Here is a 25,796-nt window from a genome sequence, read left to right on the forward strand (position 1 = left end):
GATGACGAAGAGCAGTTGAGCTTTAAGGAACGACAGAAACACAGCAATGCCGTATGGGAGGACAAGAACAGACAGAGAGAAGACTATGTAAGACCTGGGTGATCGCTCAGAAGACGCACAGGGAGCCAGGAAATGGGACTCAAGGCTTGGTCGGTCCATCTGGAAGAGTCCCTTCTGACCTCAGATCTGTTGAGTTGGAGCCTGCCAGTGATGACTGCATCAGACGTCTCTCAGTGACATTCTCCCTTCTGGTAACCAACCCTTCTGTCTTGTTAACTCATCACTGCACAAGCAAGATGCAAATCCTCTGGAACGAGGATCCTGGCTTTCTCTTTCATCTGTATATCACCAAATTGCTCACAAGCGTGTCCTACCTCCTGTCTATAGTAAACCAATGACTGATGGCACAAAATGGCAAAGATCACAGTTTAGCAAAAACATTACAGTTCATTCTGCAAATGATTTATTGTCACTCAGCTCCATGATTAGCTCTCGGTTTTCATTTTTTGGGTTTGTTTTTTTTTTTTTTTCTAGACCGCGGGAGTGGTGCTTCATTGGTATTAAGGGAATAGCCAAAATAGTTATCATGAAAGCCTCCATTGTTAGACAAAGGAATATCCTAAATTATTTTTAAAATTGGCCTTTCTTATCAAGGCACAGTAAACAATTAGAAACTTCAGACAACATGGAGTTACTTATTAACAAGAAGAGCTCTTATGGGGAAAATAAGGAATACCAAGATCAAATTTATCAACAGACCTGTAACTTTTATTTTTTTTAAGATTTTATTTATTTATTTGAGAGAGAGAGAATGAGAGATAGAGAGCACATGAGAGGGGGGAGGGTCCGAGGGAGAAGCAGACTCCCCGCTGAGCAGGGAGCCCGATGCGGGACACGATCCCGGGACTCCAGGATCATGACCTGAGCCGAAGGCAGTCGCTGAACCGACTGAGCCACCCAGGTGCCCCCAGACCTGTAATTTTTAAACTTGATTCTCTTTCCTCTTTCCATGTCTTCAAAAAATACAAATTTGGGATTTGGAAACACAGTAATTCAAAAATGTTACTCATCTGGTTAAGACTCCATGCCCTAACACTGACTACCATTCCAATTTGGGCCAACAGTGGCTTCGCAAATGTCCCACGTGGCAAACCCAGGTGAATAAACAAAACAAACATAAGGATGAGAGGATTGCTATCCTCATTCTAACTAAAAATCCTGCCTATTTCTTTCTTTTTAAGCTGTCACTGCCATGTTTAAGTTATAATTGTATCTTCTCAATGAGAACAGTGCCTTATTATTGGAATTGGCAGGGGGCCTTGACATTTGAGTCATCATTTCATTATGCCTATTCCTTACCCTGGTATACAAATTAAATAGAAATACAAGCCAGATGAAATATGGGGGGGGGGATCTGAAGCAATCACTTTAAACTGAATTAATTTTTCTCAAATCTACAAATATAGAGAGCCATTAACATGGATAATAATATATTCCACCTCAGGCACATTTTCAAAGATATTCACTCCAATTTCAGAGGCCAAACCTGCTCAAACCCTTCTAGCCAAACACTTCACATCTGCAAAACAGAACCGACAGCTTTAATATTCTCTAAATTATAAAGATAGAATAATTCCCTTTTAAATCAACTACAACTATGGGAAAAACACACATTTAACAGCTTTTCTCTTTTTCTTAACAGCTTCAAAAATGGGTAGCAATCACTGAACATGTAAATATATATATATACACACACACATATATAAAATACGCACATGTGAAAAGTATTATTTAAAATGTGTAATCGCATAGAAAAATAACAATTCATTCAGACTAAAATATCCAAATGTGCCTAGCTGGAATTTCAGGTTTATCCACAGATGTTTTGAAATCACTGAATGTAAATGATAAAAAATGGTAAGTCACAGGACCCAGGCATCCTGAATAAATGGGCATCATTCCCTAGTTCTCAAGCATTTTGTTAAAAATTTTTCCACTGAATTTCAAAACGATAAAAATCAGTTCTAACATGAATGCTACATGAAATCCTCAAAAACGTCTTTGGCTCTGCTTCCAGGAGGCTATTCCCTTGTTTACTTATGATGGCGGGGAGGGAGCCCAATGCGGGGCTCGATCCCAGGACCCTGGGATCATGACCTGAGCCAAAGGCAGACACTTAACGACTGAGCCACCCAGGCACCCCAAGACTGTTCATTTCTAAAAAGCCAAGAGCTTTCCCCAAAATGCTTGGGAACAAGCTGAATCACCTAAGAGAACTTTATTGTCCTCGATACAAAATACTGAATAGCTCTACTAGAAGCTGAACATGCATATATGCAAATGTCTACCCTTGAACAGCATTATTTATATTATTTATTATCCTATTTAAAATAGTAATGACTAACTTTTCTTTACATTTTATTATTTTAATAAATTGACTTCTCCTAAAAAAAAAAAATTTTACCTGAGGGAACATATTTGTGTAAACGAATTCAAGATTTATCTTTTAGCTTTTTCTTTCTTTATAAGTTATAACCCAGACTTTCCAAAAACAGGATTCAAAGAAATTCGCCATAATTCCTAGTGTTCACCATGTTCTCCAAGCAGTGAGCGTGTTCTGAAGGAAGGAGTCTGTTTTAATACTAAAATCTACTTAGAAGTCTTAATATCGTCCCTTAATTTTCCAACTTTTAGAAAATCCATTCTTCTGCAAACTGAGACAAAAATAGGATACAAACCAGATGTTCCTCGATTATGAGGAAATGAATGAGCAGAGCACATTCAAAGTGGAGCTTGCTCTTCACCCCTATTTATTTTAGAAGGCAAGCAGGCCCCACGATGTGGGATTCCATCTTACCATTTGTCTGGTAGTGTGACTTCCATCGGTGGAAATAGTCATGGGTTTACAGTATCAGGCTTTAAGGGAGTCCTATCATTTCTGTAATTACTATGGCTGGTATTAATAAGTGTCTTCTTTTTATATGCTGAAATAAATTAATGGAAGAGGCAGACCCTATGCAAAATGGCTGGGAAGAAGGCCAATCTTTTTACATACATCCAGGCACCAGTGATTTCCAAAATGGCACTTTAAGCTCTCTTGCCTAAATAATTACAAGGACAGCCAGCCAGCATGTAATTTACTGAAATAATTACGCACTCTTCCAGTTCCCACCACCCAGCTCCAGCCCGTGGCCGCTTACCTTGTCCTTGTTTTCAGTGCCAGAAGCCTCGGGCTTGGTCCTGATCACGAATGGGGTGGACAGGCGCAGCAGGACCCGCTCAAAGGCGGCATGAACCCTGGGAGACACGATCTCGAAGCAGTCCTGGAACTTGAGCACTTTGTGAGCATCACACCGAAGCTGCTTCCGCAAGCCTTCCCCCAGCTGAAGGACGGACATGTGGGGGTCGAACATCAGGTGGAAAGGGAAGGCTCTGCAGAAGGTGCTGATGCTGATTCTGAGGTCCGCAGGAACTTGGGAGGTGCCCTGGGGAAGGTTCTTCGTGATGGTGGTGTTTTCACATTCTTTGATAAGGAAAGTAAGACAACCACAGTTGCCCGGGTTCGAAGCCTCAGAGCCCAGCTTCTCATTGGCAACTTGCTCCACCGCCACATCCAGCCGGTAGATCTTCTTGGCTGCGGCCTTAATCATCCCAAGCATTGCGAACCCCACAGTATGGTGAGGGTGGAAATAGTGGAGTGTCAGAGTGCCTTCGGGGAGCTCTTTGCATAGGAATGATGGCGACTCCAGAGTGGCCTGTTTTCCAAAAGAAGTTCTAATGTGTTCCAACAAAGCATCAAAGCCATTAAAAAAATCCTGCAATGTGCCGCCCACAGCTCGAAGGACTCTCTCATTCTCATCAAAGCATATATTAAAGAACTCCTCGCCAAATCTTTCTTGGATTTCCTCAAACTTCAAACCTGGAGGTAAACGGGTAGGAAATGTTAGAGAAGTATAATGAAATAATCGAATTTATAGCTTTTTTTAATGCTTGTCAAAGGAGATAACTAGTGAGTGGGGCAAGAGAAGTATTTCCCTTGGGCCCACAAATTCCCAAAGAGATGAATTCGTTTTGAATTAGGGAAAGTAAATTTCAATTCATCTTCTGGAGGCTTCTAAGATGTTAATGAGCATAAGCTTGTTTTAGTATTTTTGTTTGTTTTTAAATAGTCTTCTTTTTTTAGAGCAGTTTTAGAGTCACAGCAAAATTGAACAATAAGTATGGATATTTTCCATAGAACCCTCTCCCCACAAACACACAGCTTCCCTCTCACCCCACTATTAGTCCTGGCCTACTGTGATGCACTTGTTACCACCAGTGAGCCTACAATAACACAGTATCATCTCCCAGAGTCCAGAGTTTACATTAGGGTTCACTCTTGGTGTTGTGCACTCTCCGGTTTGGACAAATGTGTAATGATATGTGTCCACCATTATAGCATCATACAAAGTAGTTTTGCTGCTTTAGAAATCCTCTGTGCTCTGCCTGTTCATGCCTCCCTCCCCTGAGCCCCTACAGCATAAACTTTCCAAATGTTGCTAATCTAGCTGCTCACTTTTCTTTTCAATACCCTACTGCATTTGCTGTAATCAGCACAAATAAGATCATCTTAATGATTTCCCTCTTCGTTAGAGGAACTTTTTAGAAGCAACTTATAATGTTGTGTCTCTATTGCACCCATCCACTATTCCTATCTTATCAAAATTCATTTGTTAAGTAGGAAATATCGTCCAGAGAGGGAATTTATGGTACCCGAGTCGGGAAAGACATCAGTTTATCTAGTGTCAACAGAAATAATTAAGTTAGACCCCAGTAAGAGAGAGACAAACAAGGAACTAAAAATGGCAGAACTGTGGGCTGATTTGCATTCTTTCACCCGCAAAAAATGAGAGTAGCCAAGCGTGGAGTAGGAATCTCACCAGAAAGAGTTAAAAGCCTTTGTATCCTCAGTTCATACTTCCACATGCCATGGCCAAGGGAACTCTATGTTACAGCAGTGGAATTATAACAAAAAATACATACATACATACATACATACATACATACACACACACACACAATGCATGATGTAGAAATTAGAACCAGTCACATGTGATCTAGTTAGATCAACCCTTAAGGATGATCTGAGGAGAAATACAGAGGGAATTTATGGTCCAAAGAGGAAGAGTACAATGCATACAGGAGAGTTGAGTGTGTGTGCTAAAGGAATCTTCCATATGGAGTCATTCTACTGTTTCTCCTTTGACTTTGGCTGAAATCAATACATGTAAGTTTGCATGTTCATAATTTCTTGCCTCATCTCCTGAATCTTACAGGGAGGTCCTGAAGGTAAGGCAGGATTGGGAAAAGACAGAGGTCACCTTGCTAGCGTCCTGTTCAAGTACAGAGCAGTCTGGGTTGTCTACAGCTCGGTTTGCTGTTCCTACCTTTATCATTCCCTAAGGGTTCTCTCCAGGCAGAAATGCAGGAATAGAACAGTCAACACCACCATTTGGAAAACACAGTCAAAACACATCAAATATTTTTTGAGAGAGTACTACAGAGTATAAACACTGTGATAGCCAAATGAAGAAATGTTTGACAAAAAAAGTTCTTAAAAGCAATGAAACAAAAAGCAGTAAAAATCCAAGTGAGAAAGAGTCCTTTTATTAAGAAGAATTTCACATTAATTTTGGTTTCATAGATCTGACGTGCAAGTCAAGCTGAGACAGTCCCCTATCGAGATTAAAAACATGACTGCACATCTTACATGGTCATGGTACGAGACTGCCCTTCAGCATGTGCTGCATTCACTAACAATAATGTCAGCCCAAATGGAGAATAATAGCATTCATCTGTCCAGTTCTCCAGTGTGGAAGGAAAAAAGCAAGGTGGAGGACACTCACTGCAATTTGGCTTCTGTTCCCACTGCTCCGTTGAAACTACTTTTGCAAATGCTTCAGCCAATACTTACTGCTCAATCCCTACCTTAGTTAACCTTGTTTGCTGTTTTTCTTTTAATTTGACTCTACTGATCATCTCATCCTCCTAAATCTCCCTTCTCTCTGGTTTCTAAAACCATACTCTCTTGGTTTGATGACTATCTGTCTGAAAATTCCTTCACAAAAATATCTTCCTATGCCAAATCACTGTATCATCATCACTACCTAACTAAAAAGTCCTAATACAAATTAAATGGATATCCCTTCAAAAACAATGTTCTTGGTTGCTATTAAGTTTTTTCATTACAAAAGTCTAATTAAAACTAAATTCCAAGTAAATAAAAATTCCTATAAGCTGACTATACTTGCTGAACTACAGAATCCCATGTGCCATTAAAAATATTTTACGGATGGCTTCTATCCTTTGAAGAGTTCTATTTTAAAAGGATTCAGGGTCTTTATGCACAGAAAAGGAAAAGAGTATTTCTTCTAACTTGCTTTTTTCCTAACACTGAAAATGCCCTCAGAGTTATCAAAGAACATAGACATGAACATAATGCGGTAAGCTTATGCTCTATTTCCAACGCCAGAATCCCCCCCAAATCATCCAGAAAATAACAAGTAAATTCACCAGAGGCACAAACTAAAAGCTACTGAGTACAGCATTCCATCAGCTAGAAACCCCCACCGTCTTACAAAGCACTTTGGTACAGGGTTGTTAATTTTGCAATGATGACACCAAGACCTGCAAGGATGCTAGAGTAACTTGTATCAATAAAGAAAAGCTGAAATGTTTTGAACATTACACTCAAATCCTATACATGGCAATTCTGTAAAATCACAATCCTTGATTAACTAATAAAGATTTTTGTTCTCACAATTATGAAAATGTACAAGATCATAAAAGAAGAAAAAATTTCTTCCAGCTGGAAACATGGAAAACTAGCAAAAGATCACTGTAACTGTTGCAAATATGCTATAAATCAATAGCCAAGAGTTACATTTTAAACCTTGTCTCAAAATTTAGGAAGCACAGAGAAAGTATTTCAGCTCAATTGGTGCCCTTCTCACTTCCAAGGCTGTACCTATGATTGATGCAAACCCCCTACTTAGAGTAAATCACTTCAAACATATAGACAATGCTCATCTTCTCATAACAGAAAACACTATGACAGCTTGACATTTGGGTCTATAAGAATACATTCCTCTAGGGGCAAAACTTATAAAAAATCTGCTTTCATTAACAAGTAAGTTAGAAGTCAGAATTTTAAATTACTGTTAATGCACCTCTTGAGAAAAATGAATAGCCTAAACGTGAAGTCCTTTAGCTGAAAATAATCTATTCATCGATGATATGAATCTTTTGTCCCCCATCTGCTCTCTGACTTCACATTGTGCACTTCTTAAGGACAAGGACATTATCCCCTTTATGTCTGCATACCCATCAATAGCATAATGCCTGGCAACAAAGACACTAAGATTTCATTCACAGAAACTAAGCTTTCCTCTAAGTACTTGTTTGATAAATTTAATCAAGCTTTTAAAGCTACACTTGTGCCACATTTAAGGATACCTAGACAACTAGACACATTCTTTTCTGATATGAGACTCTACAGATAATTAAATCACAGTGGGATTGGGCTGTAACAGAGGCACACGGGAATACCTACGAAGGTACGCAGAAAAGAATGTCTGACTCTCTCCTCAGAGAGATAATGTCTGAACAGAGACTTGAAAAAGTGGGTGTTCGAAAACCCAACAATGAAGGAACAATCACATTAATGAAGGGACACTAATGGAATACAGATGAGCCAGAGAAATGGAAGAGCCTGGCGTGATCAGGGAAGGGCAAAAAGTCAGTGGATATATCTGGGGAACAGGAGTGAGGGGGATGAGCTGTTAACCGATGAGCAATGTGGAGGCTGGACTGAGGGCTGCCAAGGCCAGAGTCAAAGACACCAGCCAGAGAGACACTATAACGTCTTAAAGACTATATGGCCTGAGTTAGAGAAGTCCCGGGAGAAGAGTGTTAAGCAATGTGCTGAACATTTTCATAGATCACTTCACACTTTAAAAAATTCTTATCAGGGGCACCTGGGTGGCTCAGTCGGTTGGGCGACTGCCTTCGGCTCAGGTCATGGTCCTGGAGTCCCGGGATCGAGTCCCACATCGGGCTCCCTGCTCAGTGGGGAGTCTGCTTCTCCCTCTGACCCTCCCCCCTCTCATGTGCTCTCTCTCTCATTCTCGCTCTCTCAAACAAATAAACAAAAATCTTTAAAAAAAATAAAAATAAAAATAAAAATAAATAAAAAATTCTTATCAGGCCTGGTGATGGGTATTGAGGAGGGCACGTTCTGCGTGGAGCACTGGGTGTTATGCACAAACAATGAATCATGGAACACTACATCAAAAACTAATGATGTAATGTATGGTGATTAACATAACAATAAAAAAAATTTTTTAAAAATTCTTATCAGGTAGGTATTTTTAATTGTCCTCATTTTACAAGTGAAAAATGTTAAGAAATTTGCCCAAGCTCACACAACCGTAGGTAGCAAAGGTAGATCTCAAGGTGAAGCATGTCTAATACTACCTCTTTGAAATAAGCACAGTATCAAAAGAGAAGACTATCTGGGTGGGGGGTGGGAAATGCATGTCTTGCTCAACATTATATGATCAATGCCTAGCACTCCGCGTGATATTTAGTAGGTGCTCAATAAATATTAGCGAGATGTTGAATGAATTAACGCATCACTAAAGTCAACAGAAAGGAGTTACAAGGAGCAGTCAACAGTTGCCAAATGCCAGAGCAATGTCAAGTAAGGTAAGGACAGAAAACTGTAAACTGGATCGGTCAGCACCTTGGGGAACTTTGACAGCAATTTCAGCGGAGGGGAAAGGGTGGAATACTGGGTGTAAGGGGTTAAGGAGTGTGTGGCAGGTAAAGAAATAGTTTTCAGGTGAATTAATATTACTATTGGGATGCTAAAATTACTTACTCTGTAAAACTGTTATAAATCTGACCTCTAGACTTGGAAAAGAAAATATTGCCTTCATTGAGAACCAAGTAAATAGAGAGAGAAGCCACCAAAGATACAGCATAGACGAGGGTCCTGGATCCTTTAAGGGAAGATCTATCAATAAAAGAGGGTTTTTAGGTCCAGAGACCATCCTTATCACCCAACGAGGACACTGGTCTCCATTAACACAGAAAAAACACCAAAGCAACAGATGTATCCTTAAGTGGCATAAAGTTCAACTGAGGAGCGGAAAACCTGCCAGCCACACACTTCTGTGAGCTGTGGACACCCTATAATTATTTTTTAATTAACTAGGCTTCTTCAACCCAATATCTAAATAATGTAACTGAAGCACAACTCTATCTCAAGTCTGAACTGTAAAGAGATTTCAATATATATTAAGGAGATAGTTATCTTTTCAGAGAAACATTTTTTTTTCAGCTTTACTCAGCTATAACTGACACATAACACTGTGTAACTCTAAGGTACACAGAGTGTTCTTTTGATACATTTATAGATTGCAAAATGATTGCCCCTGTTGTGTTCGCTAACACCTTCATTATGTCACATAGTTCTCATTTTTTTGTAGTGAGAACATTTAAGATCTACTCTCTTAACAACATTCAAGTATATAATACATTATTGTCAACAGTAATCACAAAGTTGTACAATCAATCCCAAAAACTTATTCATCTTCTAACTGGAAGTTTGTACCCTCTGACTAACATCTCCCCAATTCCTCTACCTCCCAATCCCTGGTGACCACCGTTCTATGACTTTGGCCTTTTTAGATTCTACATACATAAGTGATAGTATATAGTATTTGTCCAGAAACAGTTCTTTTATCTAGCAAGTCCCTAAGGTTTTTGTCAGCTAGTTTGATGACACTTCTATAAAACTATTATTCTAGTGTCAAGCTAACCTATAAAGAAATGACTGAAGTTGGTCTCGGCCACCCAGAGGAGATTTAACGGTAAGTATTATACACATAGGTCTAAATAATAACAAAGGAGAACGGCTCTTAAAAAATCCCACTGCCTGAATACTAATTTTAAAGAAAACTGTTTTCAATCTGATCTATCAATACAGTTTCATTTGAATCTCTGTTGGGAGTGTAGCTTTTTTGTACCTTCAGAGTATTCTCTAGTTCAGTAAGTAGAAGTGTTAGGATAATAATTCAGAGAATGGCCCCTAACAATTTTGGTCTTAATTTATGAAGGGTTAAACAATGCTTTTCTACTATTTTAGAGGCATGTCGTTCTCCTTTTACTGACTTTGTGGCATCTCTGTGACCCTCCAAAACAGAACACAACTTATGTCACATATTCATCTTTAAGTATAGGTGAACTAAAATTAGTTAATAGTTTTAAATTTTATGACATACTTAAAGAAAACAGGACATATATTCAGATTCTTTAAAAAACAGGGTTTTAATATCTTTGAGCTATCAAAGAATTTGCTAAGAATAACAATGGGGGACCCTCTAACAGATTTAACATTAATTCTTGAATACCCAAAGAAATAGGTATTATCAGAAGCATATTAAGTGCTTTAGGAACAAAAATATTTATGATGGTTAAGTCTCAAGTTTTTACTTTTGAGAATATGCTAAGATCTGCTTTAAAATATGCATAGCATATAAATTTTAATAGTGAGAAACATGGCACAATGGAGATGAAGCCAAACTGAAAAGTCTGGAATATGTTTTTCACCCAGAAACTACATCTAAAAAGTAGAACATCATACAGAAATGATGAAATAGAGATAATTGGGGGTTGAATGTTGTATGATTGGAAATTTTTAATATGTAAGTTATGTAATTAATCTAAGTGTTTTTTAAAAAAGCAGAGCATCATAAAATTACACTCCAGTATTATTAGTTGCTACTCTTTCCTTTCAAATAGCAAAGCATATATAAAATAGCAGATATTCCCTTGTATTATATATATTTGTCTGTGATCCCTCTGTTGACGGCAAACAGATTTATTTAGTAGGACAACTCTTGAAAAGTACAACCTCTAAACACAGTGTGGTCTAGAATGAGAAAAAGAAACCAATGGAGGAAGAAATGTAACTAAAGCAAAAAATAGAGATAATTTCCCTCTGAACTATAGAAAATCCTGAGTCTACAGATGGAAAGGCACAAGTTGCAGTCAGGATTGATTGATATATTAAATAAATTCATTAAATTCATTAAATAAAAATTAATGAAACAGAGGGAAAGAAAAACGTTGACTCCTGTGAGGTGCATCTTATCCATAATCTGGAACTAAACCATCTCGGGAAAACATGTGGGTCTAATCTGAATAACAGCAAAAGGAAGATAACCAATATCGGGAAAGCAGAGTAGAGCTTTCAAATTATGAAGGTAAAAATATATATACATATGCTAATTCAACTTGATCAACACAGGAGAAAAAAATAAGGAAAAAGATGCAAAATAAATAATCAAAAATCAAGATGGAAGAAAGAAAATCAAGTAAATTATGTATTTCTGTAAATGTAAACAAATCCTCCCATCCAGTGGCAGGAACTCTCACTTCTCCCAGAAGACTCACACTTAGAAGAAGCGATTTAAAAAATAAAAGGTGGACAGTAGGCAAAGAATTCCAAGAAACTAGAAGGAAGGAGCAATATTAATATCAAACAAGGTAGAATTAAAGTTAAAAATGTGAATCAGGATAAAGAGAAACATTATATAACAACTGACAATTTATAAAGACCTCAGAGACACAAACCTGCATAAACCAATCAACATTGCAGCTAAATATACAAAGCAAAAACAACTAAGAATTGATTGCTAATGTATACATTTTTTTTACAGAGTGATAAATGTGTTCTAAAATTGCTTTAGTGATGATTGTACAACTTTATGACTACACTAAAAACCCTGAAGCATACACATTAAATGGGTGAATTGTAAGGTATGTGAATTATATTTCAGTAAAGCTCTTATATATTTAAAGAATTAAGAATAAAAGAACTCTATACAATTATTTTGGGAAACTTTAATACACGTCTCTCAGGATCATATGGACCTAATAGACTAAAAAGCAAAATCATAAAGACATTAACTAAAAATATATACAACAATAAACTTAATAAAAATAAAAGTATACTGGAAAACCTGAATGTGCCTTTTTCAGAACCAAAAAGATCAAAGATTAAAAAAACAAACTCAATGATTAATTTAATACATATTAACAATAAAAAGCAAAAACAAAAAAGTCAGAGAAAAAATGAAATTAAAATTTAATAATAAGCAAAATTCAAACACATATGTGTATGTACATAATGTATATATCTATGTACTTGCATATATGTGTTTGTATGTATAGGAAGAATTATAAAAATTCCTCAAATACTGGGCCAGAAAATTCCCGTAAGATATTTTTAAGATTTTGCAGATCACATTTTCTAATAGTAATAAAAATAAATATTTACAAACAAAAAGATGACCAAAAATCATATCTAATTAGAAGTTAAGCAATACACTCCTTTGAATTAAAGAGAAAATCAAAGTTGGAATCATAACTTCTAGAAATCAATGAAAAGACTACTACATACAAATCCTGAGGCACAGAAAAAACTGTACTGAAAAAAAAAAAAGAAGGGGGCACCTGGGTGGCTCAGTCGTTTAAGCGTCTGCCTTCGGCTCAGGTCATGGTCCCAGGGTCCTGGGATCAAGCCCCACATCGGGCTCTACGAGAAGCCTGCTTCTCCCTCTCCCACTCCCCCTGCTTGTGTTCCCTCTCTCGCTGTGTCTCTCTCTGTCAAATAGATAAATAAAATCTTAAAAAAAAAAAAGAATACATCATCAATGTTTTCAGCAAAAACCAAATAAAAAGCTTCCAAATTAAGAAAACTGTGTTGAGCTTTTAAAAAACGAATAGGTAAAAGCTGGAATTAAGAGAAAAAATATACTAAATTAGGAATGAGAAAGATGACATAGCTACATATTAATAAGAAATAGAGGAATAAAAAAAACCACAATGTTTTGCCATCAAATGTATAAATACAATGTTAAATACTTTTATGGCAAAGTATAAATGACCAAAATTCACCAAGAAATGGGCAATCTGAGTTCTGCCTGGTCTTTAAAATAAATTATTAGAGAGTTATTTAAATATTTCCAGGCCATAGAAAAAAAATCAAAACTACTCAATTATTTTTACTAAGACCACATAACTTTAATGCCAAAACTTGAGGTAGTATGGTAAAAACCAATTTCTCTCAAGAGTATTTGTTGAAGAAGTAGCAAATAGAATCTATAAACTTAGAGAATAATACATTCTGACCCAATAGTGTTTATATCAGAAATGAAAAGGCCTGGGGCACCTGGTGGGCTTAGTCCAGGGGAGCCTGCAACTCTCGGTCCTGGGATCTTGAGCTCGAGCCCCACAGAGTGTAGAGATGACTTTAAAAAGAATCTTAAAAAAACAAAAAGGTAGTTCAATATCAGAAAATCTATCTGCAAAAATTATCACATTCATAAAATTGAGAAAATGATTATATCAGTAGTTTTTGAAAAGTCTAAGATTTAACTGTTTTAATAAAAAATTTTGAGTAAAATAGGGATATAAAGAAACTGCTCAAGAGATATTGCTTTCCAAAAACCAGAAGCAAAGCTTCTTTTAAAGGATAAAACACTAAACATGTTTCAACTAAAACCAGAGATGAGATCAGTGTGCTTGCTATCACCATTATTATTCAATGTTACATTGGAGTTTCTGGGGCATCCTAGGAGATCTGCAAGTGAAATAATTGGCATACACACTGGAAAGAAGAGTAAAATTATATTTTTGATAATGAAGAAGATTGTACATTCAGAAAATCGAGAAAGTCTTCTAATTTGGAGGCTCTTTCTTGCTTACTTGCTTTCTTTCCCTCACTCTGGTGCTCAAAACATTTATAACATTTATAACACACATTTTATAGAAAAAAAAAACTACTAGAATTTTAAAATGGTAGTAAAGTATAATATGAAATATAGAATCAATAGCTTTTCTCTGTATTAGCAGTAAGAATCTAGAAGTAGAAATGGGAAAATATTCAAAGTAGAAATAAAAACTGTAAAGCCATATATTTCAAGAGAAAGGCACAGAACTTATGTTAAGAAAACTATAAAATCTTAACACAGCCAACAAAACCTAACAAATAGAAAAATATTCCATATTTTAAAATAGGAAGACTTTCTATTATAAAACTATCAATTCTCCCAAAATTAATAAATAAATGTAATGCATTTCCTGTTATAGTCTCAACAAGGCTTCTTGCCTAGTACAATCATTTTAAGATTCATATATAAGAACAAATGCCTACAACAGCCCCAAAATGTTTGAATAGAAAGACTACTGGGAGGAACCAGATACAAGAATAAATGAAATGGACTCCAGCTATGTTTGTTGTTTCCATAGGAACAAACAAAGAGACTGAATTAGAATAGAGAATTCAGAAGTAAATCTGTGTATAGGAGAAGTTTTAATGTAGTGCCAAATAGCATTTTAATTCAATGGGGGAAAGAATGGTTTACCTAATAAATGACACCAGGCATGTGGAAAACAAAATTAAATCCCATCTCACATCACAAAGAAAATCAAATTTTAGGATCAGTTAGAAGCTTAAGATGTAAAAGACCAAACAATAAATACTGTAGAAAAAAATCTAGGAGAGTACATGTATTCCTTAATTTAAAGTGGCAAACCAACACAGAAAAAGACATAAAGACATATTTGAGTTGGTAAGATACAAAGCTAAATTAAAACTGTCAGAATAACGTATAGAGTACAATTCTATTTTAGTAAATACATCCATGTGTATGTGTTTGTGTGCATGACTCACCTTCCCTGCCTGTCTGTCCTGTCACTTTGTTCAGGCCACCATGATCCACAGACTAGAATTATTTCAACAGCCTCCTAACTTGTCTGCTTTCTAGTCTCTCTGCAATCCATTTTCTATACACTCCTCAAAATCATAAATCTTACATATCATTTCTCTGCATAAAGCCCTCCCGAGATTATCCACAGCCCTTAGGATAAAATACAAGCTCAGCAAAGTTTGATCCAGCCTTCACTCTGGGCCCATCCTCATCTCACCCAATTTGCCCGGCTCACATCCCTGCACAAGCCATCAGGAACCACTGGGAATTTCCCAAACATGTCCAACAATCTCTCTCTCACGTACAGGCTCCTGTATGTGCTTTCTATTTTGTTTTGCTTCTTTAATGGAATTCTGTTCTCCTAACCCACTTAGTTGTCTGCTTAGACTCATCTTGCAGATCCTCACACCTAAATTCCTCCAGAATGCTTTCCCTGACATATACACTGAGATAGTGGCCTCTGCTTTTTTGGCTTCTCAAGCACATTGTGATTACCCTCTAGCATTTATCACACAACACTTGCTTGTTTGTCCACCGCTCAGCCAGACATGGCCTCTGTGAAGACAAGAGTTATGTCCTAGTCAACATTTATTCATTCCTTTATATAAAAGAGAGAGAGAGAGAGAGAGAGAGAGAGAACACCTGGTCAGGATCAGTCTCAGTGCTGAGGACCGGGAATACTAGAGTGACCAGAATAGACATGGGTCTTCCCTTTACTGAACTACATGAAAGACTGAACAATCCAGAAATTGAACATATATTCCAGCAATAATCCAAAAGAAACCACATGATGATAGTGTTATAATAAGGGGCACAGTGCTTGAGAGCTTATATCAGGGACCTAATGAAATCTACTGGGTCAAAGAAAGTGTCCTTTAAAAGGGACACATCTGAAGGATAAATAAAAGTCGTCTAGGCAACCAAGAAGGAACAGACAGAAAGAAAACCATTCCAGACCAAAAGAACATTAGGCGAAGTTCCTGGAAGAGAAACTCACATGGAATTTTAGAGAAGCAAAGTAAAGACCACAATTAGTGGAACTCTAATCACTCACACACTGGCTTGCCTGCAGTGGATTTTTTTGATTAACAGATAAAAGAATAAATAACAAACGAATAAATACAGCTGTAACTACCCATATATATAAAATATATAATGAATATATTCTACAGTACATGTAATAAATACATTCTACTATGTTGTATATATATAATTTTTCCATTGCTGTTTCTCATCCCCTTCAATACTTGTTGGCAGGCCTTTTTACACGAGCTCATTCCCCATAGCAGCCGGATGTGCACCTGCCTGAGCCCTGTACCCACACCGGGCCCCTGCTTCTGAAAGGCAGTCTGCCGCATTGCAAAAATATGGCGGTGGCTCGCAGGCTTTGGAATCTCCCTGCAGAGACCTACCCATCATCTCTCAGACCTGTACTTCTACTAGTCTTTCACCTGATGGCTACGAAGGTAGGTGAGGGAATTACGATGCACACGCATGGCCTCTGGCATCTGTAGAGGATGACCGGCCCTGTTCAAATCAGAGGCCATAATAGTGGCAGCAGGAGAACACCATCTCCACCAGGATGGATCCTCAGAGGGCTTACTCAGAGCTGTTAATCACTGCTAATGCCTCTTTAATTATTACGCTTTCTACAATCGCTAAATTGTGATTCACCCTCCTCAACTGCTCCAACCCAGTCTTGGGAGCTCTGTTTCTGTCCAATTTGTACAGAAAGTATTCATATTTTTGGAACCAAAGCTGTGTTGTAGTAAAGAAATAAAAATGACGGGAATCTGAAGATGTTTACAACGTTCCAAATGAATTAGGTAATAAATAGTTAGCCAAAGGCTAAAATATGTGTTTCCTTAGCCAAACAGCATCAGATTTTAAGTGTGACAGAAATTAGTGCATCATACATCCAAATATGGCTTTTATAGTAACATATGGCAGACTTAATGGCACTCACAAAGAAGCAATCCTAATGGTTTTTTATTTCTGGAGGATAGTAGCATGGGATTATGTCTAGGTTTATTTAAAAGAGAATTTCTCGCTACGCTGTTTCACAGAAGATCAACACACGAGGTCACCAAGTACTTTGGAATTGCACTGGTACCCAGTCTAACCTCCATCCAAATACAATGGTCCTCATAAATAGCCCCCTTTCCTCTACTTCAACACCCCCTGTGATGAGGAGCTCCTAAAGCTTGCTCTCCCAATAGTATCTCTAGGAATCACGAAGTTCCTTCCTTCTTCCACAGAGGCAAAATCCATTCCTATAACTTGAGTCCACTGGTTCTATTATATCCTCTGCTCTCCTCTGCTTTAAAATCCTTTAAAGCATCTGAAAATAGCTCACACATGCTCTCCTTTGTCTTCCTACCTTGTTTTCAAAGAATTCAAAATGCATTAAAGGCAGCTCAAAAGAACTCTTTTAAATAGATAGGAAAAGCAAGAGTACATTAGAAAGAAGAGAGAGTAGGTGTGATCTGGAAGGACATTACAAGTTACGGTGTCGAACAAAGAGGCGAGCACCCCAGATAAAAGAGGTCTGCTCCAGATTAGAGGAGCTAATGCGAGATGCCTTTACCCTGGGCTCGCCGTCTTGAGCAAACGTGCACTCTAACTTGGGGGAATAGATGTATTTGTTTCTCCTCACTACAGCATACACTTCAACCCGGTTTTCAGTATCATATTTGATTTATTTGCCCCGCTCCATCCACATTTTTCATACTCAGCTCTCCGGATTGTGCATACATAAGATGTTAGGCTGGGTAGGGAAGCAATTTAGGGCTGTTGGGGTGGGGGGAGGTACTGACGGCACATGTAGGGACTAAAGGCATAACCATCGCCTCTTCTGCAACACGGGGGAGGCCAGCCTGGGAAGGGCTGAAAGGAGCACCTCAAACACAGCGACTGTTCATGCGTGTTAGCATCTTGACATGAATCTGACAGGAACCCTGAGCTCTGTTCATCATGTTCCAGAAAGAGAACACAAGGGAAAACCTGATCCCTGCAAGAATTAACAAAAACGGTCATCTTCTTAAATCAAGAGAAGAGGAGACAATACACACCGGAGTTCTTCCGTTATCGTAAGCAAATCTACAATCTGTTTGAATTCATGGCTTATTTGGCGAGAGGGGGTTATGTTCTTATGACTTCTTTCACTCTTGTAATGTAGCCATGTTCCTTCTGGCTTTTGTATATGCCCACACGTACTTTACACCGCTGGATTCATTATATATACCAAAGCACTTTGTTTTTGGCTTTTTTCTTCTCATGTAATATTTTCTCTCTAGCAGATGCGGGAGGTAATTTTAGCAGTCAGCTCTCATCTGAGTCTTGCTCTGGAAATTGCCTTCAGTGGAAGAAAACTGCCTGGTCCAATGTCCTGTCCCTTCCCCAGGGCAGCATGCATCCAAAGACAGTTGGTTTGGAGGTGAGCTGGAATACTAAAATAAAGGCGTCCTTACCTCCTGGAGGGCGATTCTGAAAAGCTGAGCCGAGACCTTTGCTGTGACGGCACATGCACACCAGCTCAACCACCTCGACACACACTCTGTTTTCTTCACAGCCTCACAAGGAAGTGGTCTGGTGAGATGTGGAAGGTGCAAACACATGTTACCTAACTTTAGAAAGAAGGATGACTGGAGGGTGGAGCTGTGAGCCACACAGTATTATTCTCAGGACTTGAAACCTAATGAAGTTTGCCTGGTTGGGTCATTGATCCCAAGGGATCCTGAGTGCAAATCTTCATCAGGGTCTGTTTCTTGGGGAACCAGAGCTATGACAACATCATAAACATTCCCTCATGCTATAGTATAATCTTGTCACATCGCTCTCATTGCAACAGCTGCATAATGTTCTTGGAAGCAGATTTATCATATTTTAATTGACCATTTCCTCATAGTTAGACTGCGGGTTGTTGCCAATATTTTGCCATTATGAAGAGCATTCAGTAAACACCATCAAGCCATTCTTCAATGTTTTCTCTTCTTGTTTTGAATTATTTCTTTACAAAAATCTTAAGTGTGGGCCATTACTAAGAAGATCTGAAGGTTCCAGTCTATTGATACCAAAGCTTTATAGATTATAATATTGGACACCTAAGTCTAATAGTAAGATATACTAAGGAATTGGGCAGACTATTTTCTGTATTCTAGTGTCTTGACCCAAGACTCAGAAGAGGAAGTTTCAGAGGCCCAAAGAGAAAGAGAGAACAGAATGGTCTACAATTAACTTACGCAGAATTCTACTATAGTTGGCTGAGCAAATCAGAACCTACGCAATGTGCCCAGTGGGCAATAAATATTGTCCAATAGACGTATGAATGAATAAATGAATATTTAGGTTGCTTTAAATGTTTAACTGAAATATAAGGGGGCTCATCAATAAAGAAATGTAGATAATGCAAAAAACATGGACTAGATACCGATAAGCCTTTGGCTTTAAGTTCTTAAATTGGTCCCATTCCAAAGCCAAAGTGACGGTGGTAGTAACAGTGACAGTCTGTGTAGGTATGTATTAAATCCTTTTTTATGTAGAAATTAGCAGAAGGACCAAAGAGGAAAATTTAAGGAGAAATAAAATAAAGTAATAGCTAATAAAAGCACCCAATCAACCAAAAAACAGTAAGCCACATTTATTATCATCACAATAAGTCACAAAGCACAAATTCGTGGAAAGGAGGGCCAGAGACTGGAAGATTTTAGTGAAAATCTAAATCATTATATTTGAGGCAGATGGGAATGAAGAGGCGAAGTTGAACATGGTACATCTACTGAGAGGCACTGGCAGATTCTACAAACATAGTGTAAGAACCTTGTCCTGTTCTAGTCTCTTGAAATGTCCCAGCGAGAATCATTTCCCTAATCAGGCGGGTCTCATCAGAGCCTTGTGAGCGTGCCCTGCTCATCCTTCCCATGTCCTGTCACCGGGGTCACCAAAAGGGAGCAGAGGAGGACACACCACTTCTGAGGGAGGGGAGGGAGGGGAGCGAGGGAAAAATCACATGATGTAGGAGATGCAGAAGGAAGAAAAGAGCAGCAAAAGCTTAGTTTATTCTTACAGATATCTTAATAAGCAGTTGAGGGGCTATTTGACCCAAAGGAGACGTAACACAAAGATGTCTGAATTCAGAGCTCTTCTTTTTCCCATAAATGTTTATCACTTCCCCACCACTCCCTAACTCCTAAATAAAACAAAATGTTATATGAGAAATCTTTCTTAATATTTGAAAGCAAACAAAAATGCATTATCCAAAGGTCAACCAAATCCAAGACTTCACAGGAAAAAGATATTACAGGGCTGTAAGATCTCAAATTTATCGTCAGTGAAAGATGTCACATTCTTTTCAAAGCACTTCTTTAGTGCACTGTAGAAAAAGTCATAATCAAAGAAAAAAAAAAACCCCAATACTGGCTATTCTCTCGGGTCCATTCCCAGGACTCACCAGAATACTGCTATTTCCTTTCCAGCTTCCAGAAGGATGTCAACGGTCAACATAGTTTGTTTTTTCTATCCCACTGACAATGAAGTGGTTGGCCTGGTGCCATAAACGCCAAATAGATTTTTTTTAAAGCTTTGTAGCCATGGCAACCTTGTTCTAAGTGCAAATCTCACAATGTGGGAGATCTTTTAAAACAAACAGTGAAGCAATAAACTTAACTTCTGCTGTCTACAGAACCTACGCTGTATGTAGTAAAGCTTGCTACATATTGCTATAATACATCCCTATTTCACTTACCAGAACTATCCAAATACTTGGGTAAATAAGACAAGAAGGAAGCCAAGAGCAGGCCAGCTCTTCTGTGCTTACTGTACCCCACAGATCCCTCCTATTTGCCCACCATACTCAAGTGGGAACAGGGACACTGGTTTCTGAGTACCACTGTTACCTGGATTTCCACCTTCCATCAGCTCATCATTTAATTAAAACCTGTGTCTCTTAAGGATCAAGACTGTCACATATGTAACAATATGAAAATGTGTGTGTGGGTGTTGGGTGGGAGTAGATGGTTAAGAAGACTCGAAAAGATGTGAAATGACACATCTGCCTCCTAGGTTTGCTTATGATCGTAAAAAAGTTTCACACTTGAGTAAAATTCACTGCATTTTATAAGAGTACGTTTCTAGGGCGCCTGTGTGGCTCAGTCAGTTGGGCGGCTGCCTTCGGCTCAGGTCAGGATCTCGGGGTCTTGGGATGGAGCCCCGCATTGGGCTCCCTGCTCAGCGGGGAGTCTGCTTCTCCCTCTCCCTCTGCCTGCCTCTCTCCCTGCTTGTGATCTCTCTCTGTGTGTCAAATAAATAAAGTCTTTAAAAAAAAAAAAAGAGTACATTTCTATGCAACAATTAAGATTTTAAAGAATTAAATAGATATTTAATATGGATACGGTCTTCCAAAAGTATTCTGTGTGACCAACAAGAACGAAAATGAGCATCTAGCATGTGCTGGATGCTCTGACCAGTCATGAATTTAAAAACAAGTGGGCCGTGGTCATCGTAACCACAGATAGTTATCATCACCGGATTTCCCACCACCTTCTAAATAGTTCACTTCAAACTCCTATTCGCTCAACTTAAACTCTCGACAGCTCCTTAGTGTGATGTCCTGCTTCAGGTGGAAATCCTGTTTCACTGTCCACACTGGTACAGAGAGAAGCAGAAATCACTGCTGCTAAATATAGAAACACTTACATAGCACATCTAACGACTGATGACAGACTGTGAAAAATAATTTGCCCTGGGCATTTAAAATGTCGGGGAAGCAATCAAAAAAAATCACAGTCTACAGAAGAGATGTCACTGATGGATGAGGCTTTTGAATCCAGTGAAAGTATTCGGGAAGTCCAGAAATGTCCTAAGAGTAGAAGGATTACAAGAAGAAAGGAGTGTGTTCTAGTATAGATGTCATTTACTAGAGCATCAGGAAAGTACGTAACAAGCAATACAAGCAGTCAGCAGTTTTATCGTTTTCATTGTTTGGAAATGGATGCTCTCATTCTTGAATATTTTTCTATGTGGGAAAACAGTAAAATGATCTGGGAGACAGAAGAATGAATCACCCATTCTACTATCAATTCTTTGCAATATTAGATAAACAGAGTGGGATTATGTTCAGGTAACTATTCTAATTTCATCTTCAAGGTCCTTATCACGACATCAGGTTAATAAGTAAGACCACAGAACTTGAGGAAATACGCCCCATAGATGCGCTCCAATCTGGACGTTGATTGTACATGTAAAATTTGGTGCTTTCATGGCTGATGTTAGAAAAAAACAGAACACACTGAAACATAAAAACAGACTAAAAGCTCTTAACTCATTCATGTGTTTCAGTTTAGGTTTGGATTTTTTTTTAATTGGGACTACAACCAAATAGAAACAGAAAGTCCCTTTGGACTTATCTATCTTAATTATAATTTTATTCAACAGCTTTCGGAAATATTTTGATATGATTTCAAACTTAGGGAAAACCTGCAAGAATAGTCCCCAAAACTCCCGTATTCTTTTACCAAGATTCACCGATTTGTTAACAATTTACCCCATCTGTTTTTATTCTCATTCTCTCCCCCCCCACTCACACTCACACACACACACACACACACAATTTTAGAGTAATGGCACACATCCTACCCTTTTCCCCCCTAAATACTTCAGTGTGTATTTCCTAACAAGGAGGCTCCTGTACATAACCACAGTCCAATTTTATTTTTATTTTTTTCAAGATTTGAGAGAGCAAGAGAGCATGTGCATGGGTGGGGGGGAGGGGCAGAGGCAGAGGGAGAAGCAGGCTCCCCGCTGAGCAGAGACCCTGACGCAGGGCTCCATCCCAGGACCCCCGGGATCATGACCTGAGCGGAAGGAAGACGCTTAACCGACTGAGCCGCCCACGCGCCCCGCCACGGTACAATTTTAAAGATGAGGAAATTTAACTTTGGTACAGTATTATTTAATCCAGAGTCTATGTTCCAATTTTGTTTATTGTCCCCATGACGTTCTTCATAGCTACTTCCTAGTATAGGATCCAACACAGGATTATTCCCTGAATTTGTCTTGTGTCTTTAGTTTTCCTTCCTCTGCAAGGGTTCCTCAGTCTTTGTCCTTCCGACAATATTTCTCAGACACCTGCCCTTCCAGGCCCCCTGGCTTGTTGGGGTAGTTACAAAGGATTAAACACAGCACCTAAGCACCAGGTACCCGCAACCCAGGTGAAGAGAAAGATGTGTAGACAATAAGGAGGCACACCAAGAAATGTGCTAAGGTAGAAGGATAAGCTGGATTCCTCCCATTTTTAGCAATTCAAAACCCTTGCTCTCTCTAGATCCCTGTTTATTTTTCTCTCTCAATAGGAAAATACCTCTATAGCCAGGATCGTCATTAACAAAGGCTATTTGGAAGAAGTCTTTTAGTTCAGAAAGTTGGCCGAAGTAATATAGAGTACTATACAGTGGTTTATGGTAATACGTGCATGTGCATGTGCACACATGTTGATTTTGTTTTGTTTTTCATTTTTTTTTTTTTAAGAAACAGGGATGGTTCTTTTAAACAGGAGATGTGTTAAAATTACTCTTTTCAGAAACGAAAATGTGACATGGTAAGAACTAGGTTTCTTTTTCTATAGTTACAGAAGCTATATTCAAATCCAACCTCAATCATTTATTAGCTAAGTGATCATGGGTAAGTTACTTACAATGTGTACTTTAATGATTTCATCTGTAAGATGGAATGATACTAGTCAACTATAGAGTTTAAAGTTTAACAAATATAAAATAATATACATGAGGTTTTTATAAACAGTAAAGCACCATATAATTTATGTATGTGTGTCTACAGATACACTCTAGTGTGTATATATGTGCATGTAGAGACAGAACAAGAATGAGTAGGAGAAAGCCTAAGGATGCATCCGATTTATGATTTTTTTTTCTAATGGGGTTCTCCCTATTACCACACAGAAGAGTTTTGAATCCCAAATTTCTCAGCCTATTTGGGGGGTGATGTTCTCACTTCTCCTGGAATGACTGTCTTCCAATAGCCAAACACAAGCAGCCTTCCATTCTGCTCACTAAGCACAGAAGCTCTATTCCTCACATCATCTGGTCTTGCCATGAGCTTCCTAAAACGGAAGGTGCCAGGCGAGAGGAGCTGACGTTTGCCTTACTCACAGTCTGATCTCTAGAAGCAGCACAGACCTGGTACATAGAGAGTACCCACCAAGGATCTGCGGGATGGTGACACCCGCTGGGACCGTTTCCTGCCCAAAATACTAGGACACAGCATCACCGCCTCCTTCTGGAGGTGATGGCTACTGAGACATTAGTGGAGAAACCTGAACTTTCATCAACCTCCTGAACCTTAGGGCAAAGAATTAAAAAAAAAAAAAAAAAGTTCATTCCTGAAACTTTGAATCCAGAAATACCATTGAAACACTCTAGTCACATGGAAATTTCATTATACTCTGAAAAACAAACTGAGGGTTCTAAGGGGAGGGGGGTGGGGGATGGGTTAGCCCGGTGACAGGTATTAAAGAGGGCACGTTCTGCGTGGAGCACTGGCTGTTATGCACAAGCAATAAATCATTGAACACTACATCAAAAACTAATGAGGTAATGTATGGTGATTAACATAACAATAAAAAATTTAAAAAAAGAAATCCCATTATAATTATTTAAATGAAAAATCATTATGAACATATTAATTATTTAAACGCTTCCCACCCTCTTGTACATCCCATGGTCTTATTTCTCTTCTCAGCACATATCACTCTGAAGGTGCTCTCTTTGTTATTTGTGTGTTTCTGCAGTCTGTCTCCCCACTTTGTTTTCCTCCCTGATCACCAGCACCTAGAACGGTACCTAAATATTCACATCGATGCAACAAAATACTTGCAAACTCTTGCATAAGACAGACATTCTCTACCATGTTATATACACATCTCTGGATTAGTAAACATTTTCCTGTAGTTCAACAACAATACAGTGTAGCCCAGCTCAAATCCCAATGATCATGGAGAACCTTAAACAAGTTTTATAGATTTGCAACAAGTTAGTCTCCTGATTAATTCGCCATCTAAAACAATAAGCTTAAATAGGACATGAAAGCAGAAAATAATGACAAATTAAGAGAAGCCAATTTTTAAATGTTTGGCGGGTTTGCACTGTTCCTTTTGGTTAATATGTAGGACCGAGAATCAGAATAATGAAGAGAGGTTGTGAACACAAACACACAAACAGATAAATGAAGAACAGTGTGAAGTACCAGATGTACACAGAGAAGTAAAAGGTGTCAGACATTGCAGGAAGTACACAGATTCAGGAGCAACAGAATTAAAAGTCGAAAATTGATGGCAATCAGGGGTATCTTTAGTCAAAAAAGTTTCTGGGCACCAGTCACTCGGCACAGTAACTCCTAAGAATCAGGATCATTTGTCACTGCTCTGCTTGTTCTGGGGCTGAAATCCCTCCTGGTCTCTCCTTTGTACAGATCCTACAGTGACTCTGCTCTATGAAAGCTGCTTCCCACAGCAGCTGCGAACTCACTCTTCTGCCCACTTTATCTCCCCCTAGGCCAACTCTGTCCTCTGGTGATTATTAGGATTTCTGGTGCTAGTATGATGGGGGAGGAAAAGGTTACTAAAGCCAGCATTTTACCAAACCTACAATATCTGACACTGGATGAACAACCTACCACGTGTCTTTGCAAAGATCATGATGTAGGATGAAGAGAGGGAGAAGTGATCCTTACCTCATATGCCCATTGAGGGAAAGGCTGAGAGCCTTTCCCCTAAGGTCAGGAACGCGGCAGGGATGTCCACTATCACCACTGCTATTCAACATAGTATTAGAAGTCCTAGCCACAGCAATCACACAACAAAAAGAAATAAAAGGCATCCAAATCGGCAAAGAAGTCAAACTCTCACTCTTTGCAGATGATATGATACTTTATGTGGAAAACCCAAAAGACTCCACCCCATAACTG

General features: G+C 38.5%; 1 protein-coding gene and 1 non-coding gene across 2 annotated transcripts in view; one reads left to right on the plus strand and one right to left on the minus strand.

The window, feature by feature from the left end:
• GUCY1A2 (guanylate cyclase 1 soluble subunit alpha 2) overlaps window positions 1-25,796 on the minus strand; it is a 333,141-nt gene that overhangs the window by 277,156 nt on the left and 30,189 nt on the right. Inside the window, exon 4 of the mRNA XM_073903673.1 lies at window positions 3,201-3,919. Coding sequence (XP_073759774.1) covers window positions 3,201-3,919 — 719 coding nt within the window. The remainder of the gene's footprint in view (window positions 1-3,200; window positions 3,920-25,796) is intronic.
• Window positions 10,687-10,812, plus strand: LOC112840634 (small Cajal body-specific RNA 7). The gene has a single exon (XR_003212536.1).

The sequence above is a fragment of the Callorhinus ursinus genome, unplaced genomic scaffold, assembly GCF_003265705.2.
Source record: "Callorhinus ursinus isolate GAN/ISIS: 27379988/994484 unplaced genomic scaffold, GSC_fseal_2.0 scaffold19, whole genome shotgun sequence".
NCBI lineage: Eukaryota > Metazoa > Chordata > Mammalia > Carnivora > Otariidae > Callorhinus > Callorhinus ursinus.